The following is a 22259-nucleotide window of genomic DNA, read 5'->3' on the forward strand; positions in this document are numbered from 1 at the left end:
ATAACAAGTTATAAATTAGCAGGTAGTTATTGTACATACAAACAGAAACATCAAGAGACCTGTTCTTGGCTTGTACTCTTACACAGATAAATTAAAATACAAATGTAATAGGATGTTCCTATAACTTTCAATTCATGTACGGTACTATTGATCCACTGATCAGTCTTGATGTGGCAGTTATAGCCAACATAAATGACATCACAAACATCTGCTTGCATATTTGTGTGATTGACATGAATCAAAGCTAAATCAAGACTGTCCAGTGGAATATTGATACATTTGACATTAAATAGTACAAATTAACATTGATTGCAATTTTTAAGATTGGAATGTGTGTCGTCACTGTAAATTCCCATAATAAAAACCAGATAACCTGTAAAAGGAAAGGCATTTACAGTACCATAAGTGTCACTTCTCTTTGAGAGGTCTATTTAATGGGAATGGTGCTTTCTTCTAAAGACACATATTTGTACATTTTGACTACTGGTATATATCCTTTAACATTTTTCAACATCCTTTTACAGCCTTAAGTGTTGAAATACATTTCGTACATCTTAAGGAAGCCCGGAATACTGAGAACAAAACAACTGTCAAGGTATATACCTGTTTTTTCATCATTTGTGCATACACATAAAATCAGTAGAATGACTAATTAGTTTACCTTTTCTTACTATTGATATTTTTTATAAAGTCAACATATGTCAGGATAAATTGAGCCCAATCAAAACCTGTAACCAGGAGACCCATTCTGTTGTCAAGATTAACTGTTTGTTTTGTTATCTCTCAACAACAGTTAGAGTTCCACTGCCAAGTGCTCAATATTTATAGCTGCAGTTTTTCTTTGCTTTCAACTTGTTCACATTGACAATTGACAACTACAGTTACTAAGAAAGTCAATCTGTTCCTTGATCAGGCATTTGTGTATACAGAAATGCTAATCACCGAGTGTTTAGGACCCTTCAAGTGTACAGGTGTACAACATACAGCTGTTGTATTTTTGTCTTTCACACACTTGCTCAAAGCTTTTTATGACCCTTCATTTCTGAAATAATGATATCTATTTATCCTTTGACAAAATAACGGGTCTATAAACAGGTATTAGATCTCTTCTTGTTTGCAGTCAACATGTCCTTTACATCTCCACCTCTATCAGCAAAAATTTATGATTACCACTCCCAGCATTGTATGAACAGTGACAGATGAAATCTCTTGATTTCACCGTTCCTCTTCAAAGAGCTTAAACATGAAGCATTCTTCCCAATGGGAATGCTATATCTGGGGACACATCTGTTGGACTATTTCTGGACCTGTACTCATCGAACCATATGGATACAAACAATACATTAGCAGTTGCTTTTGTTTAAATAATCAATGTTTGCTTTCAGTTTGAAAGAGAAACAAATGTTTCAGCACAGGTGTGTTTTATTTGTATGTACATGATAGAGCTACACGTAGGTGTTTAGGAATCTGTTCTATATATTTAATTTGGTGTAAAATATTACACATCAATAAAAGGTTGCTATACTTAGAAATGAAAATTTTATTTCTTAAAAAAAAGGCTATCCTGTATTTGAATGATAAAATTTTTTTTGAGAATAAAGAAAAAAGGAACAATTTCTGAACCAATTGCTGATATCAGTCACACAAAATAAACTTCCACCAGATTCTCATTGTTGAATTGGTAATGACAGCTTCAGAACTAGATAGCAGCACTGGAAATGTGGCATACCCTCAAAACAACATAATCATTTGATCTGCAGTCTATTGTATAAAACAACTGATAAAATCCTGTTTACATGTTAATGAAATATGGGGAAGAAATAGAGTACAAAGGTGGTGTAAATATTCTGCTGTCATGGCCTTGACCTTTGACCTTCACAAAAGATAAAGACCTACTGTATTGTCTCACCTAAAATCAAATTTTCCAGAATGCTGTAGACATGAAAACATTCAGCTGTGATGATCTTGAGCTTTGGTCTGACTTTAAGCCTGAACTCAGACTTCTGGTATAAGGTAGAATTAATGAAGTGGGTTTGTTTTTTATAATGTTGCAGATAGGCATAAGTTTGCTACCAATGACCTTCCATTTCATTTAAGACCTTAACTGAAAATGAAGTCATTGTATGAAAATAGTTTCATGGTTTTATTCTGAAAGTTGCAGAGAGGAAAGTATGAATATTAAACTACCATGACCTAGACTATTAAGAGTTTAACTGTGTGAAGCCTGTTGAGTGATTATCTGGATGACCCACAGATACAAGGACCAACCCTGTACACCTGGCCTTGAAAGACATTGAATAAGTAGATATACCTGAGTTTGGTCTGATTGACCCACAGATACATCGGCATCTGTGAGCGGATTTCCTCTTTGGACCTGACTAAGTCTGGTAGTAAATGTTCCACTGAAGGTGCTGATGCCTTGATCCTGTGTCTGGCAAAGCAGGCATTGAGCTTGGTCTTGCAGTCACAGATAGCATCCTCAACTTGTTGGGCTACTGGGTTAAGCTCCTCCGCGAGGGAAGGGCTCCTTAGCTGGAACTTACGTCCCTGGTAATCACACAAGACCACCATGACCAAGCCCATATCCTCCACATGCTGAAAAACATAAAAATCACATTAATGATTTTCCAATAATTGATACAAAACTGTTCTTTTGAAGTCTTGATTCCTAGAGATAATATCTAGTGCCATGTCACATTACAAAACAATATCTAGTGCCATGTCAAATCATAAAACAACACTGTGCCATGTCACATTATAAAATAGTATCTAGTGCCATGTCACATTATAAAACAGTATCTAGTGCCATGTCACATTATAAAACAATATCCAGTGCCATGTCACATTATAAAACAATATCTAGTGCCATGTCACATTATAAAACAATACTGTGCCATGTCACATTATAAAACAGTATCTAGTGCCATGTCACATTATAAAACAATATCCAGTGCCATGTCACATTATAAAACAGTATCTAGTGCCATGTCACATTATAAAACAATATCCAGTGCCATGTCACATTATAAAACAATATCTAGTGCCATGTCACATTATAAAACAATACTGTGCCATGTCACATTATAAAACAATACTGTGCCATGTCACATTATAAAACAATATCCAGTGCCATGTCACATTATAAAACAATATCCAGTGCCATGTCACATTATAAAACAATATCTAGTGCCATGTCACATTATAAAACAAACACAAAATCAGTAGAGATTGCTGTGTTACAGGCATGATAAAACATTGTGTATTATGAGTGTTACTAGCTAATGATTTCACCAAAAAAAAACCCAATAACTATGATTTTCCAGGACAAGCCTACTGATTACCAATCCATTTCAAAAACATTTCATAGTGTAACAACCTGCTTAATTAAACAAACAACAAAAAATAATAATCACTCAAAATTAAACAGGAGTTATAGAAAGGATTATATTCTAATGAAAAGCAACATGTTGATACAAAGTTTGCTGTAATTTCTACTTTCTAATCATCCTTAATTCCTGGAAAGTACTACTACTAAATGATAACCTATGGCTTTGAACCTTTATGATAATGAAACAATTTAAAAGTACATGGGTGTTATGATCAGAACATTATGACTTTGTTTACACACACACCGAGGTCTGTCAACTGAAACACAAATATAAACTGTTGACTTACAATGATATTATGTACCACAATTTTTATTATTTCATTCTTGTCAATCTATATCTATTCACATAACCTGAATTACACACAATGAAATGACTGTAACTTATCACAGAATCTATCTTTGTCTGAACTGTACTCCTCAAAGCAGTGCAATCAAGTTTTGTAAGTGTGATAATATTTCATCAGTCAAGATATCAAACAGAGCTGTATTGTTGAGTGTTAGCATAGTCTAAATTGTGGCCAAACTTGGACAAGGGTCAGTGATGTGACTTATCTAACAGCTAGTTTCCCACCAGCCTTACCATGCAATTTGACAAACAGCATTTCTTTGTTCTAATAAGAAGGACAGGTTTGTACTGGTATACAATAATGTGACTGACAAAATGTCAAGCAATTTCATTAAAACTAAATGTTTGGTTTTGGAATAAAACTTCCTTTTACCACAAACATAGGTATTATAACTTGTATCCTGTGGATATGTTTATAAATCAAAGAAAGTTGCCATGATGTTTGATGTTACAGCATTTCTTTGTTCTGTACTTGAATACAATAATATGACTGAGAGAAAATGTCAAACAATTTCATTAAAACTTGATGTTTGATTTTGGAATAAAACTTCCTTTTACCACAAACATAGGTATTATAACTTGTACCCTGTGGATATTTTTATAAAGCAAAGAAAGTTGGTGATTTTGACTATAATCAAGGAAAACATCCTGTTATTAATAGGAAACCTTTGGTATAGGATATAACGTTTGATTACAAAGGAAAGAAAATATCTTTAAGTCAATATAAAATGTACTTATAACTTGTTTACAATCTCTGATATCAAACTGGAATGTAATTCCCAGCCATTGTTAAATACAAGGAAAAAGAATTGTCTTTTAATAAAACATTGCTTATTTTAACAAATCTTTTCCGAGATGAAGAGCGAAAACAATCGGGAAATTGAAATTTGACCAAACAATGCATCTTATGATGTCTTCATCACCTTGTCCACTATGAGTTTTGTAAATCGACCCTAGGTCTGTATCATAAAACCTTCAAAACGTTCAATAGTATACCGATTACAAAAAGGATATTTTGTCATGTGTAAACCATAGCGAACTCTTCAGTAGTGAACTTTTAAAGGTATAAAGCCTTTTTTATCAAAATTGCTTTCCCATAAAGACTCTTATGTTCAAATATTTTAAGTTACCATTGTGAATAACAGTAAAGGCAGTATCAATTTGGCAAGGCATGTTATGCCATGCACTAAGAATATATATATCACACCATCTGATATCACTATTTTCTTTAAGAAAATCAAAGCAATGAATACATGACAGTACAAATTATGTGTACATTTCTGCACTCATTAAATAATCATTAATTAGCAATATCTACCTGTTATCTTATAGCAAATTGCTCTCTAGATCTTGATCTGCTAGATACAGGCACAGTGTTGTGTCTAGCTCAGATCTTCTACTGAACAAACCCTTCAGATCTCCAACTAAACAGTACAACATTCTACTGTCCACACAACAAATCCTTCAGATCTCCAACTAAACAGTACAACAATCTATTGTCCACACAACAAATCCTTCAGATCTCCAACTAAACAGTACAACATTCTATTGTCCACACAACAAATCCTTCAGATCTCACACTAAACAGTACACCAATCTATTGTCCACACAACAAATCCTTCAGATCTCCAACTAAACAGTACAACAATCTATTGTCCACACAACAAATCCTTCAGATCTCCAACTAAACAGTACAACATTCTATTGTCCACACAACAAATCCTTCAGATCTCCAACTAAACAGTACACCAATCTATTGTCCACACAACAAATCCTTCCGATCTCCAACTAAACAGTACAACAATCTATTGTCCACACAACAAATCCTTCAGATCTCCAACTAAACAGTACAACATTCTATTGTCCACACAACAAATCCTTCAGATCTCCAACTAAACAGTACAACAATCTATTGTCCACACAACAAATCCTTCAGATCTCCAACTAAACAGTACAACATTCTATTGTCCACACAACAAATCCTTCAGATCTCACACTAAACAGTACAACATTCTATTGTCCACACAACAAATCCTTCAGATCTCCAACTAAACAGTACAACATTTTATTGTCCACACAACAAACCTTTCAGATCTTCTACTGAACAGTACAACAATCTATTGTCCACACAACAAATCCTTCAGATCTCACACTAAACAGTACAACATTCTATTGTCCACACAACAAATCCTTCAGATCTCCAACTAAACAGTACACCAATCTATTGTCCACACAACAAATCCTTCCGATCTCCAACTAAACAGTACAACAATCTATTGTCCACACAACAAATCCTTCAGATCTCCAACTAAACAGTACAACATTTTATTGTCCACACAACAAATCCTTCAGATCTCCAACTAAACAGTACAACATTTTATTGTCCACACAACAAACCTTTCAGATCTTCTACTGAACAGTACAACAATCTATTGTCCACACAACAAATCCTTCAGATCTCCCAACTAAACAGTACAACATTTTATTGTCCACACAACAAACCTTTCAGATCTTCTACTGAACAGTACAACAATCTATTGTCCACACAACAAACACTTCAGAACGTTTTTAAAACTGTACTTATTATTCATACAACAAGAACCTTTGGTCTTCAGCTAACTTAAAGGTCCCAGATTCAACTCTACCAAAAGTTGCTCCTGCCAAATGCTACTGAGGAAAACAGTGCTGTATGTTGTCATGCTACCAACTTTCAAAGATTATAGTTTAATCACAAAGAGGTTCATTCAAACATAAATTCACCTCAAGATGATAGAGTCTAGCATTATTTGAGAGACTTTTTCGAGTTTTTTGATCAGCTGAAGATATGAACAGACAATGATTCGTTATTATAATATATCTTGTCAAAATATTTTATGTAAATCTGGGAAACATCAAGTCATGTGGTAACTCTTGAAGGCAATATCCCACTCATGGAAACATATCTTGAATTAAAGGAGAAATGGGTTGTTTATTAAATCCTTAATATATCTGATATACACTCCGCTACATTATGACACATGGCTTAGATATCATATGAAATAGAGTCAATATTTACATTAGTTTTCTAACAGAATCAAACACCTTTTGAGTAATATTGCTTTGTAAGAGGTTTATATACAGAGGTTATACCAAAAAACTGCAAATGTTTACCTTTCTAGATATCATACAAATTAGACCCATATATTAGAAACCTAAACAGTGAGATGTATATATAGCTGTTCAAATATTTGAATAAGAAAAAAACTTGTCTTTAAAATGTCTAGAAAATAACACCTGTTCCGTCCTACATATAACATACTTTTAATCACGATATCAATTAGAAGTATGTATATGTTTTGTAGGTAAATGTATTTAATCATCTAGCAATTGAAATTTTACATATTCAGGTATTCATAAACAAGTATACCATTTTATACACATCAATATGTACCAGTGAACATGTAGCACTTTGATGAAAGGAGACCACCATTTAATGACTTAGTATTACATATGTTGTTATATATAGATATTATATATGTAACGGTTTTAAATATACCATTAGCACACAGGTAATGTGTGGAACTGTACAACCAGCTCTCTAAAGTACTGATAAATGTCAAAGTTATGGTGATTCTGTGATATGCATCAACTCTGAATTGAAATCAATTCATTTAACAGGAAATTGCTTCAAAGTGATTGCAGATATAGAAACATTTCCTAGAAACGTTTGTATGGGATTTAATTATGGTTAACAGTGATGGTGATATATTCTGGTATAAGTCACACTGGCCTCCAAAGATTTGCAATGTATTTCAACAAAGGACTATAAGAGCTGAAAACAAATGTTAGATGACATATGATTTCCTGATCATAAAGTTAGTTTCTCCATATATGTTGACTGGTTTTCACATTTAATTTTATCACATGATTGCATTAGATTTCAGTTGATAAACCCATGTCATACATGACTATTGTGAAATTTAGCTTACTTCATTTTAGATAATTACATAATTCAGGATACTTTCCTTTGATGTTTAACCAGAAATAGGACAAAATTCAATATCAAATTAATTCCCACATAATATCTAGGATTTTTTTTTGTACTTACTTAAAAAAGGGTGATTTTTATATGACAAGTTGAAGAGATTTTGTTTGTAGACTTCTTGTTTTGACTGTATAGTTAACGGTACGATACAGTTAATAGCGTCAACAATTACATGTTTTCTGATTGTTAGTTCTTATGAGTATAACTGGAAATCTTCTGTAGGTTTTAACTGTATGAATTATCACCACAATTCATAGTTTTCTAATTCCTTGGTTACAACTTGGAAGACCAACTTTCTCTGAATTTTAGGATTTTTAGTGGTTAAGCTAAGGGCTATTCCTCCTAGCTATATTGGTTCAATGATAGCAAATCTGTGTGAAATGATTTCCCACAAGTTTAGAATGCAAAACAACTGGTTAACAGTTAAAAATATTCCCCATTTCAACCTTGATGAGAACTAGAGGTGACACTAAGAATATGTTGCTGATCAAGTACTTTACTTAGGACTTGAAGGTCAAATAATCAAACAAAATTTAATGCTGATTGCTGGTTTGCCTCACTCAACAAGACCTGGATGTGTCTATCCCAATCAATCAGTAATGAAAAGCTAAGGCATGCATCATTGACACCTGAAACAATTAAATGTCTGATCTTCATACCTCAGACTGCCTATCTTGATGTATCAGATCAACTCTAGTTGGACTTAATTAAACTGATATAGACACCAGGCTACCGAAGGAGATTCTAAATTCAGGCATACTGCTAGGATATAAATAATGAATGGATGAGGTGTATTGCCCTTCAGAAAGGTGTGTGATTTTAGGATATCCTGCAAACAGACTATGCAGATCTAGATTTGAAGTGAAATGCCAAAATTCAACAAAATATTTTTTCCATTATATGTATTTATATCAAACGCAGTCAATAACACAACAATTTGTTAACTGGTCACAATCAAAAGGAATTTATTGACTGGTAGCTCAGCAAATAGGAGTAACATTCAAACTGGTCAGAGCCAAGAAATTCATTGACTAGTCACAGCAACTAGGAGTCCATTCAAACTGGTCAGAGCCTAGGAATTCATTGACTAGTCACAGCAACTAGGCGTCCATTCAAACTGGTCAGAGCCTAGGAATTCATTGACTAGTCACAGCAACTAGGAGTCCATTCAAACTGGTCAGAGCCTAGGAATTCATTGACTAGTCAATCCAACAAGTAATTAATTAACTGGTTAGAGCAGGTAGGGGTTATTTACAGACCAGAACAGTACTAATGGAATTCATTCACAAGTGAAAACTAGGAATTAATTTACTAACAATTCCAAATAAGGATTCATTGACTGGTCAGAACTGCAGCAGGAATTCATCATAGAGTGACTACTCCAACTATGGATACATTGGTCAGAGCTGATGAAAGGATTTGATTGAACAAAACAGCAGCTAGAATTCATTATTGAGTGACCACAACTGATGATTCATGAATGACCACAACTGATATTTCAAAGCCTGTGGTTAGTGCAGCTGTGGGTTCACTGAAAACAAAGACAAACCACTGCAAATGAAATTCTTTCACAAGCAAGAACAGGTATGAATTCTGTGTGTGTCCAGAACAACTCAAACTCACACATTTGCAAGAACAGTTAGGAATTGTTAGACAGCAAGTACAGTTAACTCGCCTATTGACAAGAACAGCTAGAAGTCCTTTGACTGATCTAAAGAGACTCACTGACTAACCAGAACAGCTTGAAATTCGCTGACAGACCTCTGCTCAAAAGCTATCATTCAAAGACTTGCAAGAACACACGAAGTAGACTTACAGCCATAATGCACGAATATCTACCCAAAATCTCCACTGTTTCACAATCAAGCCAATAAAGTTCAGTTCATGCTGTAAAAACAAAAATGTTGGCAGTTAAGAAAACCAAATCTCATCTCCATGTAGGTATCCAGAATTCAATGACAAGCACAAGTTTACAGCTAGAGGTACTGACCAGGTCAAAACCCATTAAAATTATCTGTAGCCAGATCAAAGACCCATTAAAAATGATCTGTGACCAGGTTAAAAATCAGTTACAAATTACTAACAACTGCAGCCAACTAGCCTGACAGAAAAACTATAAGGATTATTTACTGAGTGACATCCTGAACAACCAAGAGTTGCCAAAACTTCCAGGAACACATTGAGATCTGGTAAATAACTAGTATTTGACTGACCATAAATTGAACAACCATGAATATTATCAGTACTAAAAACAACAGGTTCCCCTGAACATCAAAAGCAAGAATCAAGATCCCTTAGCAATCAGAAGTGTTTTCAAATGTAATCAATCAGAAATTCATTAATAGCCAAGTGAGACAAAGAATATTGGTAGTAGTAATAGAACATGAAGGTTTCCTCCAGCAGGTTGCTGCACTGTTGCTTCATCTGTATACAAATTTCCGCAATATAACATCCACGCCATCCTACAGTGTGATGCATTCCCAATTTATATTTCAAATATAAAGGTACAGATCAATTCGTCAATAATTCTCAACAACAAAGCCATGGATCCTTTATAAACAAATGTTTGATAAATATTCATCTGCTCAATGACATGACAGCGCAAACTGCACCTGTTTGACAAAGTTGTGTTGCAACTGCATAGACATGTGGAGACTCTTAGTGTACCAACACGAGGGAATGAATCTGTAACTAAATTCATCATTCTTATTCGGGATTAACCTATCTCTAAAGAAGTATGAGACAGATTTTCAATTGAGAAGAACATTAATCAAAGTCTGAATGCCAAGACTGTCATATTGCCTATTGTAGCTTGTCCTGTAGTAGAACAGTCCTCACACAAACACCATGCAGGAAAGAGACAGAACGAAAATTATTAGGATAAGATGATAAGCTAAACACATCCAATATCAGCTTGTTCCTGTTAAAGTTATAATGATATTTTTATTCATTTTAGCATGAAATGTCAACAGCTTTATATATTTGGGAGACATATTTGAAAAGAAAGGATCAGAAATCTGACGTCACAGACTGTCAAGAGTAAACACCTGGTTGCTACCGACACAATTTCACACAAGAATCAATTATGAAAATGTCAGGCCATTGATGAATGGAGAGGTAATGAAAAGCACATAGATCACGATAGAAATAATCTTGGCCAAACAAACACAAATACATTCTATAAAGCTGTACATAAAATTGGTCAGCTTAACAGGATCAACCTACATGTTTATAAAATTCTTAAATTATGAAACAGAAACTTTTACCAAAATTACTCTTGAATTTATTTTTTGGAATATAACTGATATATATAGTACAATGTATTATGTTTACTACTTGAGGTATTTAATCCTTGAATTTCGTTTCAAGCTTGTTGTTTCAATTACAACTAGGAATTAAGGAGAAAGGAACCCAGTTATGCATTGCAGTGATAAGCTACTATTGTCAGATATTGCTACAACTTAGGTCCAAATATTTTGTCACTGGTATATCATGTTGAGTAACTTCCAATTTCATACAAAACTAATCAATCTCCTGAATATTTCAGGTCAAGTCCTTCTTAAAACAAAAACAAAAAAACTTGTATTCAAGTAATATTTGCCTGTCTGAAAATGACATGAAAGAATTTATCACCATTTTAATTATATACTTATCAGGGTAATTAACACCAACATCTTGACGGAGATTTCTGGGTTTTTTTTTCATTATGTTATAATGAGAACAGGTTCATAACATATACAAGTATGCAAATCTATATTTTGATGAAACCTCTTACATTATTTCACAATTTAAGTCAGCTTGTCTGTGTGAAAAAAAATATTTATGTCATGATTTGTAATCGATTGTGGTGATGTGAAACACGGAATACTCAAAGTCGCATTCCTTTGTTTGAACACTACCCTATCATTTTGCTAATTTATACCTAAAAAAGGATCACACTTCATATAAATAATGATATTTTGAGCATGGAAATGTATTGAAAATATGTGTAGCATGTCCAAACACTGTCCATAATTGTGCTGGTTATATATATACTTTGGGTCAAATGAAGAATTAAATAAAACTTCGGGATGTTTTGAGACTTTGACTGCTCTACTGATGTAGAGTTATTCACTTTTTCCATTAAGTATCATTTTTAAAAACTAATTTCATTTTACCAATGGAATGCCCCTTTAAACTTAATTTTCCATTTCCAACCATACACTCAGTATGTTTGTCACGTATTCTATGAACTTTCCTGTGAGGTCTGGTATCAATTAGTTATAAAGTTATAGACCATTGTCCACAGCTTCAGGGAGATCTATCCTGACTTATCTTTCAAACTTGCATATAACTTCTAATCAAAGTAATGGATATTGTATAGATGTATGACAAGAGATCTTGCTAATCACAAAATGGTACTATCATTGACGAAAAATTAATTCATAGACTGATGCCTAAATTGCTTACTCTTTCATTCAGTCCAGACTGAAATAAAACCATAAACTTGACAACATCTTCATAGACTTAAAGCATGTACAATTGCAAACACAACCCTAGCACTCAAAAACCCCATCAAAATACATCTGAAGTCCTAATTCCTCTAGCTCACCTGAAAAACACTGAATATATCATACCTGGCTTTTATAGAGTGTATATGACTTCCTGTCTTGTGTTTGTAAATGGTTCATGTAGCAAGTATGCCAAGTGCTTGTAGTTCATAGCTTAATGGTGTCTTTGTACTGCCTGGATAATTTGATGTTAATGAAAAAAGCTTGATGCAGAATAAAACAGCATTGATTTCCCGCTGTGATATCCATGCATTTCTGTGACATACTTTGTCCTATATAACCTTCAGCCAATCATGAAATAATGTCATACAACAAACAGCCAATCAGAAAATATCACACAACCTACAGCCAATCAAAAAACATTATCACACAACCTCAAGCTAATCAAAAAAGGGCCATCAGAGACGGGTTATTCTCCCCAAAAGGAACAAAATTAAAGTATGAAAAATAAGAAAAGGCAATAAGAGAGTTATGCTTCTTGTGCAACGCCCTCTTTCTCATCGAGATCTATCTCCCTATAAAGTTTCATGCTGATACCTCTTATAGTCTTAGTGTAATGCACTGGACAAAATTTAGGTATGAAAAATAACATAGGGCAGTAACTCCTGAATCATGCCAAAGAGAGTGATGGTTCTTGTGCACAGAACTTTTCCTTGTTGAGATTTGACTACCTATGAAGTTTCATGTTGATACCTCTAACAGTTTTAGTGTAATGCTCCAGACAAAATTTAAGTATTGAAAATAATAAAGGGCAATAATTGCTATATCATGCCAAAGAAAGTGATGGTTCTTATGCATTGCACTTCTCCTTGTTGTGATCTATCTACCTATGAAGGTTTTTGTTGATATCTCTTATAGTTTTTGTGTTATATTCAGGACAAAATTATGCAGATGGACAAAAGGAAGGATGGACAAAGTGGCGACTACATGCTCTCCCTTTTGGGGAGCATAAAAATATTGTCACACAACCTACAAAAAAACAAAAAAATTCTCCAGCAACAGAAAAAAAGCAAGAGACAAAAAATATGTTTGAATGATGAACAATTGATCAGATAACTCACCTCTGGGTATAACGTAAAAAAGGCACAATCATCCAAGATTTCTTCATACAGCATCTGAACTGTAACAACAAGACAGGCAAACTTCAAATATACAAGTAAGACATGACAATGAATTACCAGAACAATAAAGGGCTAGGTTTGATGTGTGTAGGAGAGAAGCAAAAGTCTATATTACAAATAAACAGTTTCTAGAGAATCAGTTTTCAATTTTTATACAATTATCTAATTGAATATTTCTGGTTTTATGACAATTTAATGTGTTATGTTATAAACTTGTAGAGTATAAAAACATGAATTAAGGATATTTAAAAACACACTTCTCAGTATAGAGGGGAATACTTCAGATTAAGAACGTGACTTAGTACCCTAAGTGCGTTTGAGTTTGGATAGACAATACAAAGTGCAGACAATCTATTTGCTAATGTTCGAACACGTACGCATGGAAGTTAAATAATGACTCTCTGTACGTGTCATGAACATCATACATACATCGCCTACAGTAAACATTATCTCGCTAACCTTTCTGTATTGTTCTTACAAGTACAGTGTGATATTTTTGAACTGCATAGAAAAGAGCAAGCAAACAATTTTCAATTAGGACATAATGGGGAAATGTGATCCATAAGCCTCAATTTAGATTTATAGTCAACAAATAAGCCAGCCTATTACCAATGGATTTCTGCCCACCTTTAATATTTTTCAATCATTAGGTTTCAATGTTCTCTATACATTACCTCTGATTAGTAAAAATAAAAATCGATTTGGCAGTATTTAAGTCTGTACACCTTACAGACCAGGGGGCTGTGTTGGCACCTTTCAACAATAAAATCACCTCTTTGTAAAGAGGGTAATTGGAGAAAGAGTAGTTATATTTACACAGACCCTTACTTATGGTCCTGTGAATAATAAGGCCAGATGATTTGTCATGTTTCCCACTCTATATCACAAGATCACATCTGATTTTAAACTCCAAGCTAGTGAATCAAAATTTTTTATTTTAACAGATTCTGAAACAAAAATTAAGCTTGATGCTAAGATCCTTGTTTAATCATCAACAGCTAATTGATGATAATGATACACAAGTTTTCAATAAAACAAGAGAGTAAACAGACTTCTAGTGCTTGGTGTAATTTATTCTTGAGTGCTGGTTCTGGACAAAGAGAGCGGAGTGTTCACACTTTTGACCGTTAAATGACCAAGGTAAATCAACAATGTAAATATTCTGATAGGACTATCATCTCCGTTACATCTCATCGAGGATATTGCTACTCAAAATCTTTTGAGAACATGTTGAAACTTCTCCAACCTAAAGGTGATAAACATTTGTAGCGCTTTCATCATATCAACAAAAGATTTTCAACTGAAAACTTAGAATATAGGATACAAAATTTACAGGCTTAAAATTTGATAACAGATTTCAAACAGTGGGCTTGTTTGCTCTTTTTTTTTTTTAACTTAAAGATTTTTAAAAATATTTCAAGGTTTACAGTTATATTTTTACATGTACAAACCTGGGATAAGTTAATTGTGTTTTTATTAGTTTACCATAATAAATAGTGGCAACAACTCCAAACCACAAAGAATTCCAGAGGTGGTTTGTCCATGTTGACATTCATGGTGAGCGATTTGATCTCTCATGTTGTCACTAAACTTTAACAGTGTAAACCTTACACAGGTGACGCATCATTAGGGATTTAACTGTCATTGAGAGGGCGAAACAAGGTAACCCTATACAATGTTAAACATAGCTATTGTGTGTCTAAAACAATCATCAACCAATTGTTTTCCTCACCCCACCCTCACACTCTTCCGTACTGCTGGTTAGCAATTACTGTACTACAAAGTCCTATTATGTATGGTTGTAACCTGTCAAATTACACTTGAATGGTATGAGGTGTTAAATTTTCCCAAAAGTTGCAAACGTTTAAAATCTAGAATAACAACTGTACAAATATTAAATCTAAGTTAATTAATCTATTATGATCTTTTTTTTACTGTTTTCTTAAACACTAGATCAAAACATTCTCATAAAATAAATTTTACAATCAAATACCCTACTCGGCTTCTGTTTGATGATCTCTCAGAACTCTCCCATGTTTGAACAACATGTACATGTAGATAAAATTGATTATGTTATTCTGAAGAACCCTACAAACCTTGTAGGCATCCATAGGTCAGTCAACCTTTATCTGTATATACAAATTACAGTTCTTATTGTAGGAGTGGTCCCACCCAGTCCATCATTACTTGACACGCTTCATTTAAATGTTTGACACAATGTTGACAAACATCCAGGTTTAAAATTGAAATCAAACTTTCAATTATCAGTAAATCAGACACCTGTTGCATTTCATTTTGGGACTAAAGTTGGCCAAAGTAATTGTTTATTTTTTACCAGATAAATAAAACATAAGAAATATTATAAATTCCATCAAACAATCAGTAATAGAACAAAGGACAACTTAAGGCAAAAAAACCTAAAACAATTATATAATAGACTTGCAGTGGCCTCTCATGTAATTTGTGCTTGATCATAGTTCATGGCCCTCTATGTACAGTACACATACATTTACACCTATATTACCTTTTATATATATAAATACATTCTATTGTAGAAACAATGACCTTTGTTAACTTTGGATCTTTTCTAACATTTGCTTTTAATGGTGCTCCATTAATTATAAATCTGCATTCTAAAATTGTCTCTACATGGAAATTAAAGAGTAAATGGCAGACAGACCCTGATGTAGTATTGGTATTCCATTTAGTATCTTGGATACAGAGCCCAACTGATAAAATGATTTTCATTTTATATAGTAACAATGTTAATGTGTTTCCAATACTTTTCTGGTGACAGTAACAGTCAATACACAGCTATCTCCAACTCCTTGACACTAACATGAGAAAACCTATTCTGACATCTTACACTTAAAATGAACAAAAAAAAAAAAAAAAATGATGTACGACAGTGAAGAATACAAAAAACAAGATCAACAAAATTGTAATGATTAAAGGTTTGGGGTCTGGGATTCCAATAGTGATTATTAAATCAATAGTCTGGAACTCATAAAGGTCTTTGATGTTATGGCAAGCAAGTTGTATAATCAGTGTTGGCTTGGTCATTTGTTGGCTATAAGAATTGATCTGTACCAGCTAGAGCTATCATAATAGATATGGCCTGGCCATATATCTCTTGTCTGTCTTATCACACACTTCTCTCACAAACATCAAACTAACGACATCAAGATTTCATCATACACTGATACAGATACTGAACTTTAAAACTTAAGTATTAAGCTGGACTGATCTTGACTATATATATATAACAGTGAATACTTATAACATCTTTTTATAATTAACTACTTTACAAAAATTGTCTAAATTGACTAAACTAATCTGTATATATTTTAATGAGTCAGTAATTAACAATAATAAAGACTATCCCACTAAAAAGTTAGTTGTTTAGCAAAGTTAAAAATTTGTCCTGAGTTGTAAGATATATGTCACAGCATATATACCTTTAAAAAACATGGCAGACACGTGAGTAAAACCTGTACCCTATCTACAAAAAAAATAATGTGACTGTAAATTGATTTAAACATGGTCACTTTGTTCTGTGGATTACAGTCAGATATCTAATAACATCCACATACATGCGTTAGTGTAAACAATAATGTTAAGCAGAATTACAATCACAATCCCAACTTTTTAGTCAAAATGTTGAAGTTGGTTAGGACATCGGAACCATGTCCATCTCGAGTATCAATATCAAGTGATAATTTCACATTTTTTTTCACACCCATATGTCAGTACTTAGTGAAGATTGTAGAATGTAAATATGATGAAAATAAAAGACACTATTGATCCTGGGCCTCACAATGTGTGAAAGACTGACTTATTGATATTTAACACAGATACCCATCATTCTACAGGTTCAATATGAATGTATTTACAACTACATTCTCTTTCATGTCCAGTTGACCAATAAGGCATTCATTACATGCTTGACTGAGCTATAAAAGGATGATCGACCATTTCGATATCACTGATCTAGTTGATAGATTAAATATCTGCTGAGTGTCAATCAGAATTTTTGTCATGATAAACCTCACAGGGTTTTTTTTTTATATGAAGGACATTAAAGACTGCTTTTATAGATATGGAACTTTCTGAAATTTGGTTATGAAAATTTCTTCTGAAGGCTTCTTTGATAAAATGTGTTTGGTTAACCAATTATTACAGGCAATTTATGCCTTAAGATACTAAACAGTACACATTATGTGTTCACTAATCTTATGCTAAGAGATATACTAAATAGTATATATTATGTGTTCACTAATCTCGACAAAATTGTGCATCCACATCTTTGCAGTGTATTGACTATTTTAGGATTGTATCTGCATTAAAATGGATTAGACCTTTCTATGTTCTATTCAAAAATTCAAAGCCATCCAATATTTGAATTTTAATGCCTGCACTGTGAAAGTAGGTGCCAGTGACAACACTCCCTGATACTTAAAATCATTGAAAATTTGCATTTAATTTACATAAACCTGGATAATTTCTTTCAAATATTCACAACATGTATATATATATATATAGGTCTGACTGTTGACCCCCCAATCTTAAGTCCTATTGTCGTTGTCAATAAAAGCCTACAGCACACCTATAAGTAACATTGAGAACTTTCACATTCACCAAGGAAAGTACAAAGGATGCACCAATGTGTTACAGGCGGTGACAATAACTAGGTGTTGTGGTATTTAAGCTGGTATGATGTAAGCCTGACTTAGCCTGGGTCAATGTTCTGTGTCTAAGATTGTCTGACCCCTGTCACGTTTACAGACAGTTACGTATAATGATGTGTAATGGTGGGGTTTTTCTGTAATATCTATAGTAATTGTTACATGCTCTCTAACAATGGACACACCAACAAGATATTGCCAAGAATAGTAGTACCTTAATTGATACTAATGCACTTAGCAAAAGAACTCTCGTATGTAACTTCTCAAGCCCAGAATGTAATCAAGGAGTACGTAGGTCTTGAACATATTTGTAAGAAGTACAATCTTTACATATGTTTGCTATGAATCCAACCAATACCCTCACTTCATGTCAGAAGTATACTCAATGCAAAGAGATTACATTTAATACATTACCTGACTGTTGCCCATTGAAATGATGGCCTAATTTAATTTTGTGTATATGTTACTAGTATGATAAACAAAATAATTGCCTCCATCTGATTTTGTCAGTCAGGTTTACTTAAAAACCTGTCAACATATAACTTCTCTGATTTACGTGATAAGAAGTTTTTTTTACTTTGTTTTCATTTCATGTGAATTTTTATGGAGTTTAAGTTTTAATTTTTCCTTGCCAAGGCTTGCAAAAGTAAAAACCTAAAACTTGACTCTTAAAAAAACACTGCTCAGCAAATCATAAAACAGTAAATAAAACGTCTGTAATTTGAGTGCAGCGAATTTGGCAGAAAGCATTTTTCTTAGGTAGTGAGTGTTCTCATAGTTGACATGACTGTATTTGCACATGCACCTGGAAACAAATGATGATTGTAATGGTGAAGTAAACACTGCTCATGATGTTAATGAAACGTTTTGAAACCAATGACAAAGTTATTCAGTGGAGAAGGGAAAACACAACTTTACACTGGCTTTTCTATACAGGAACCTAATACTCTCTACCTATTATAATTGGTTATCACCATCCAAACAGTCACAGCTAATTAATTTTTACATTTCATTTCATCTCTTGAATATATGTATTTCCCATTTAAGGTGTGTGTAAAGATAAAATGTCATTAAAGTTGAAATATTTTAAGTGGTTTTGTTTTGGTGACAGGTAATATTAGTAAAAAATGATGCTAGTATCTAAAAAAAAAAAAATTTACAGCTAAGGGCATAATTTTCTAGAAACCGTTTAGAAATGATAAACTAAATGATATCAATTTCCTGTCCATTAGCAAAGGTAGTGTCTGTAAGTCTTCAAATGAATTGATCAAACTTGTCCTTTACATCTTCCTTAGTATATGCAATGTTCTGCCATTTAATATATTTTTACAAATCATTTTAGCACTAACTGAAGCATTACTTATGTCTAATTTTAATATTACTAGCTTGCAAATTCCATGAAACCTACCAAACTCTGACATATTTATGATGACCAAGACCATCAATGACAGAGGACTGAGTATCAAGACTGAACTCTTGGCACTGAGCAGCATTAAGTCAATACAATCCAACTACTGATATTCAGTCCATATAAATAGTCTTGTAAGTATTAGTATTAATGGTAGTCATTACGTTTAATTGATCTGAGCACCAGCTTTATAAAGGTGTTCTACCAGTTTATGGGTGTCCTGAATGAACATAAATTACATTTACTTGATACCTGCATCAAGGGACATGTGTTACACGAGGCATCATATACATTTAATTTCTCCCACTATGGATTGACGAGTTGAATGTTTTGTCCACTTACTCCCTGTTGTTTGTTCCAAGGATTTTTTGCCTTAGTCATTGATTCATAATGCAATCATTGGTAATATGAATAATTAATACAAATTCATATTATACGGACTTGGCACTTTTTGACCTCACAGGCTTCAACATACACATCAAAATATCAAAGTTAATTAAACTTCATAATAAATCTCATGCCTCTGGTCACTTTAAGACAACATTATGGTCACTTCAGACAGGTTGTCATATTCTAACATTATGGTCACTTCAGACAGGTTGTCATATTCTAACATTGTTGTCATTTTAGACAGGTTGTCAAACTGGAACATTCAAGTCACTTTAGACAGGTTGTCAAACTGGAACATTCAAGTCACTTTAGACAGGTTATCAAACTGGAACATTCAAGTCACTTTAGACAGGTTATCAAACTGGAACATTCAAGTCACTTTAGACAGGTTATCAAACTCTAGCATAGTGGTCAGTTAAGACAGGTTATCAAACTGGAACATTCAAGTCACTTTAGACAGGTTACAGGAACATTGTCACTTTAACAGGTTATCAAACAACATCAAGTCGACAGGTTATCAAACTCTAATATTAAGACAGGTTATCAATCCCTGAAATTAAAGTCATTTTAGACAGGTTGTCAAACTCAAACATACAAGTCACTTGATACAGGTTGTCAAACTCAAACATCAAAGTCATTTTAGTCACTTTATACAGGTTGTCAAACTCTAATATACAAGTCACTTTATACAGGTTGTCAAACTCCAACATCAAAGTCACTCTAAACAGGCTATCAAACCCTAAAATCAAAGTCATTTTAGACAGGTTATCAAACTCTAACATTAAAGTCATTTTAGACAGGTTATCAAACTAGAACATTAAAGTCACTTGAGATAAAATGTAGGAAGTTTCATTTGACATTTAACAGATTGTCATTTGTCAAATACTTTTTTGCAATGGATTCTGAACAGTTCTAAAAGATTCTGACCATAACTGCCAATGAGCATTATAGAATGACTTTAACTTCTCATTATATACCAATAAATATAACCACAATCTGAAAGTATTGTAAGTAATCCTCATGTATCAGTACATTTTTAATAACGGATATTTAGTCAATACTTACATTTTAAAGCTTTGAAGGCTAGCTCAAAAGACAGTCTCTTTTCTCCATCATCCTGGAAATTTAGTTCTGGTATGTCCTGCACTTTACTTTTTAGTGCATCATGATTCCTTCGTTTAAGATAAGGATTTTCTCTCACATCCTTACTGTCATGTTTAAGAGCAGAAAACACTTTTGCAGCCTTCAAATAGCACTGGTGACTATACAGACAAGGTTCCTTCTTGAAAAATCGTGCTCGAAGTTCTGGATCAAGGTCCAAATGATCATCATCCACACCATTTTCCTCGTCCTCTTTACCACCAGGAATCCTGACAGAATCTACAGACATTTTGCTCCTCATTCTATTATCCTCCTTCACAGGTACATTGTTTGGAGCAGTCTGGAAGCTGCCTGAGCTAGCTTGCTGAGCAAACCTCTGACTACTGCTCGAATGTGTCCGACTCACTGAAGAGTAGTTGTAAGTTTCAGCTGTTGGTGACATACTAATGTTTTGATGATGTATAATCTAGTGAGTTGGGCAGTTCCGTCTCCACGAGTTCGGCTTATGATTCCAGAACAGTGACATATGATTGGTTCTGCTCATCTATGGGAGCTGTCAATCACACTGAAGAGGGTCTGACCCGCAGGTTACGATACAATCTCTCAGGTGATGGTATGCCCAGCTCCTGTTATAACTCTAGTGGGCCTCTATCAATCCCCAGTGACTTATTGCTTTCTGTAAAGAGAAATTACCTGAGCGAGTTAAATCACACAGCTGACTGCCAGGTATCAGAGTGTTAACATTAAGGTAGTATGCAAACACTCCTATGCTACTGGCCACCTGACTTCATCAAACTTTCAGGATCAATCATTCTACCTCAGCTCTTATATACACCAAGGTTTCCAGCGGATTGAATCACATTACCCATTCTCATAGGCCCTGTGTTGCCTTACCAGTACAATAAACAATCAACAAGGAACACAGGATGAATGTTACCTCCCTCACAGGTAAAAACCTGATACAGATTAACACAGAAAAGGTCATTCTAAGACCCATTGTGTGGTTAAGCTTCGGTCAGATAAAACAGTCATTGACGGGAATTTAATCTCAAGTCTTATGAATGAAAACAAGTAGCTCTGTTACACCCACTGACACTGTTCTTAAACATGAGATCATAATTCCTTAAACTCTAATTACGAAAACAAAAATATTAAATCATTACGGATAAAAGTTATACATAGTATTTACTTATTGGCTTTCCTCTTTTAATTGATAGGGCTGAAATTCTTATATCATCGGAAACTC

At 33.7% G+C, this 22259-nt stretch overlaps 1 protein-coding gene across 1 annotated transcript in view; it reads right to left on the reverse strand.

Moving 5' to 3' along the window:
- The window catches only part of LOC132554937 (putative methyltransferase NSUN7), a 31525-nt gene extending 10070 nt beyond the window's left edge, over nt 1–21455 (reverse strand). Inside the window, exons 1-3 of the mRNA XM_060219269.1 lie at nt 20978–21455; nt 13370–13428; nt 2312–2595 (exon numbers count right to left, since the gene is read on the reverse strand). Of these exons, the coding sequence (XP_060075252.1) occupies nt 2312–2595; nt 13370–13428; nt 20978–21455 (821 nt within the window). The remainder of the gene's footprint in view (nt 1–2311; nt 2596–13369; nt 13429–20977) is intronic.
- Between the last annotated feature and the right edge of the window lie 804 nt (nt 21456–22259).

Source organism: Ylistrum balloti, unplaced genomic scaffold (genome assembly GCF_031769215.1).
Source record: "Ylistrum balloti isolate Yb309-2 unplaced genomic scaffold, AGI_CSIRO_Ybal_v1 Utg369642, whole genome shotgun sequence".
Classification (NCBI taxonomy): domain Eukaryota; kingdom Metazoa; phylum Mollusca; class Bivalvia; order Pectinida; family Pectinidae; genus Ylistrum; species Ylistrum balloti.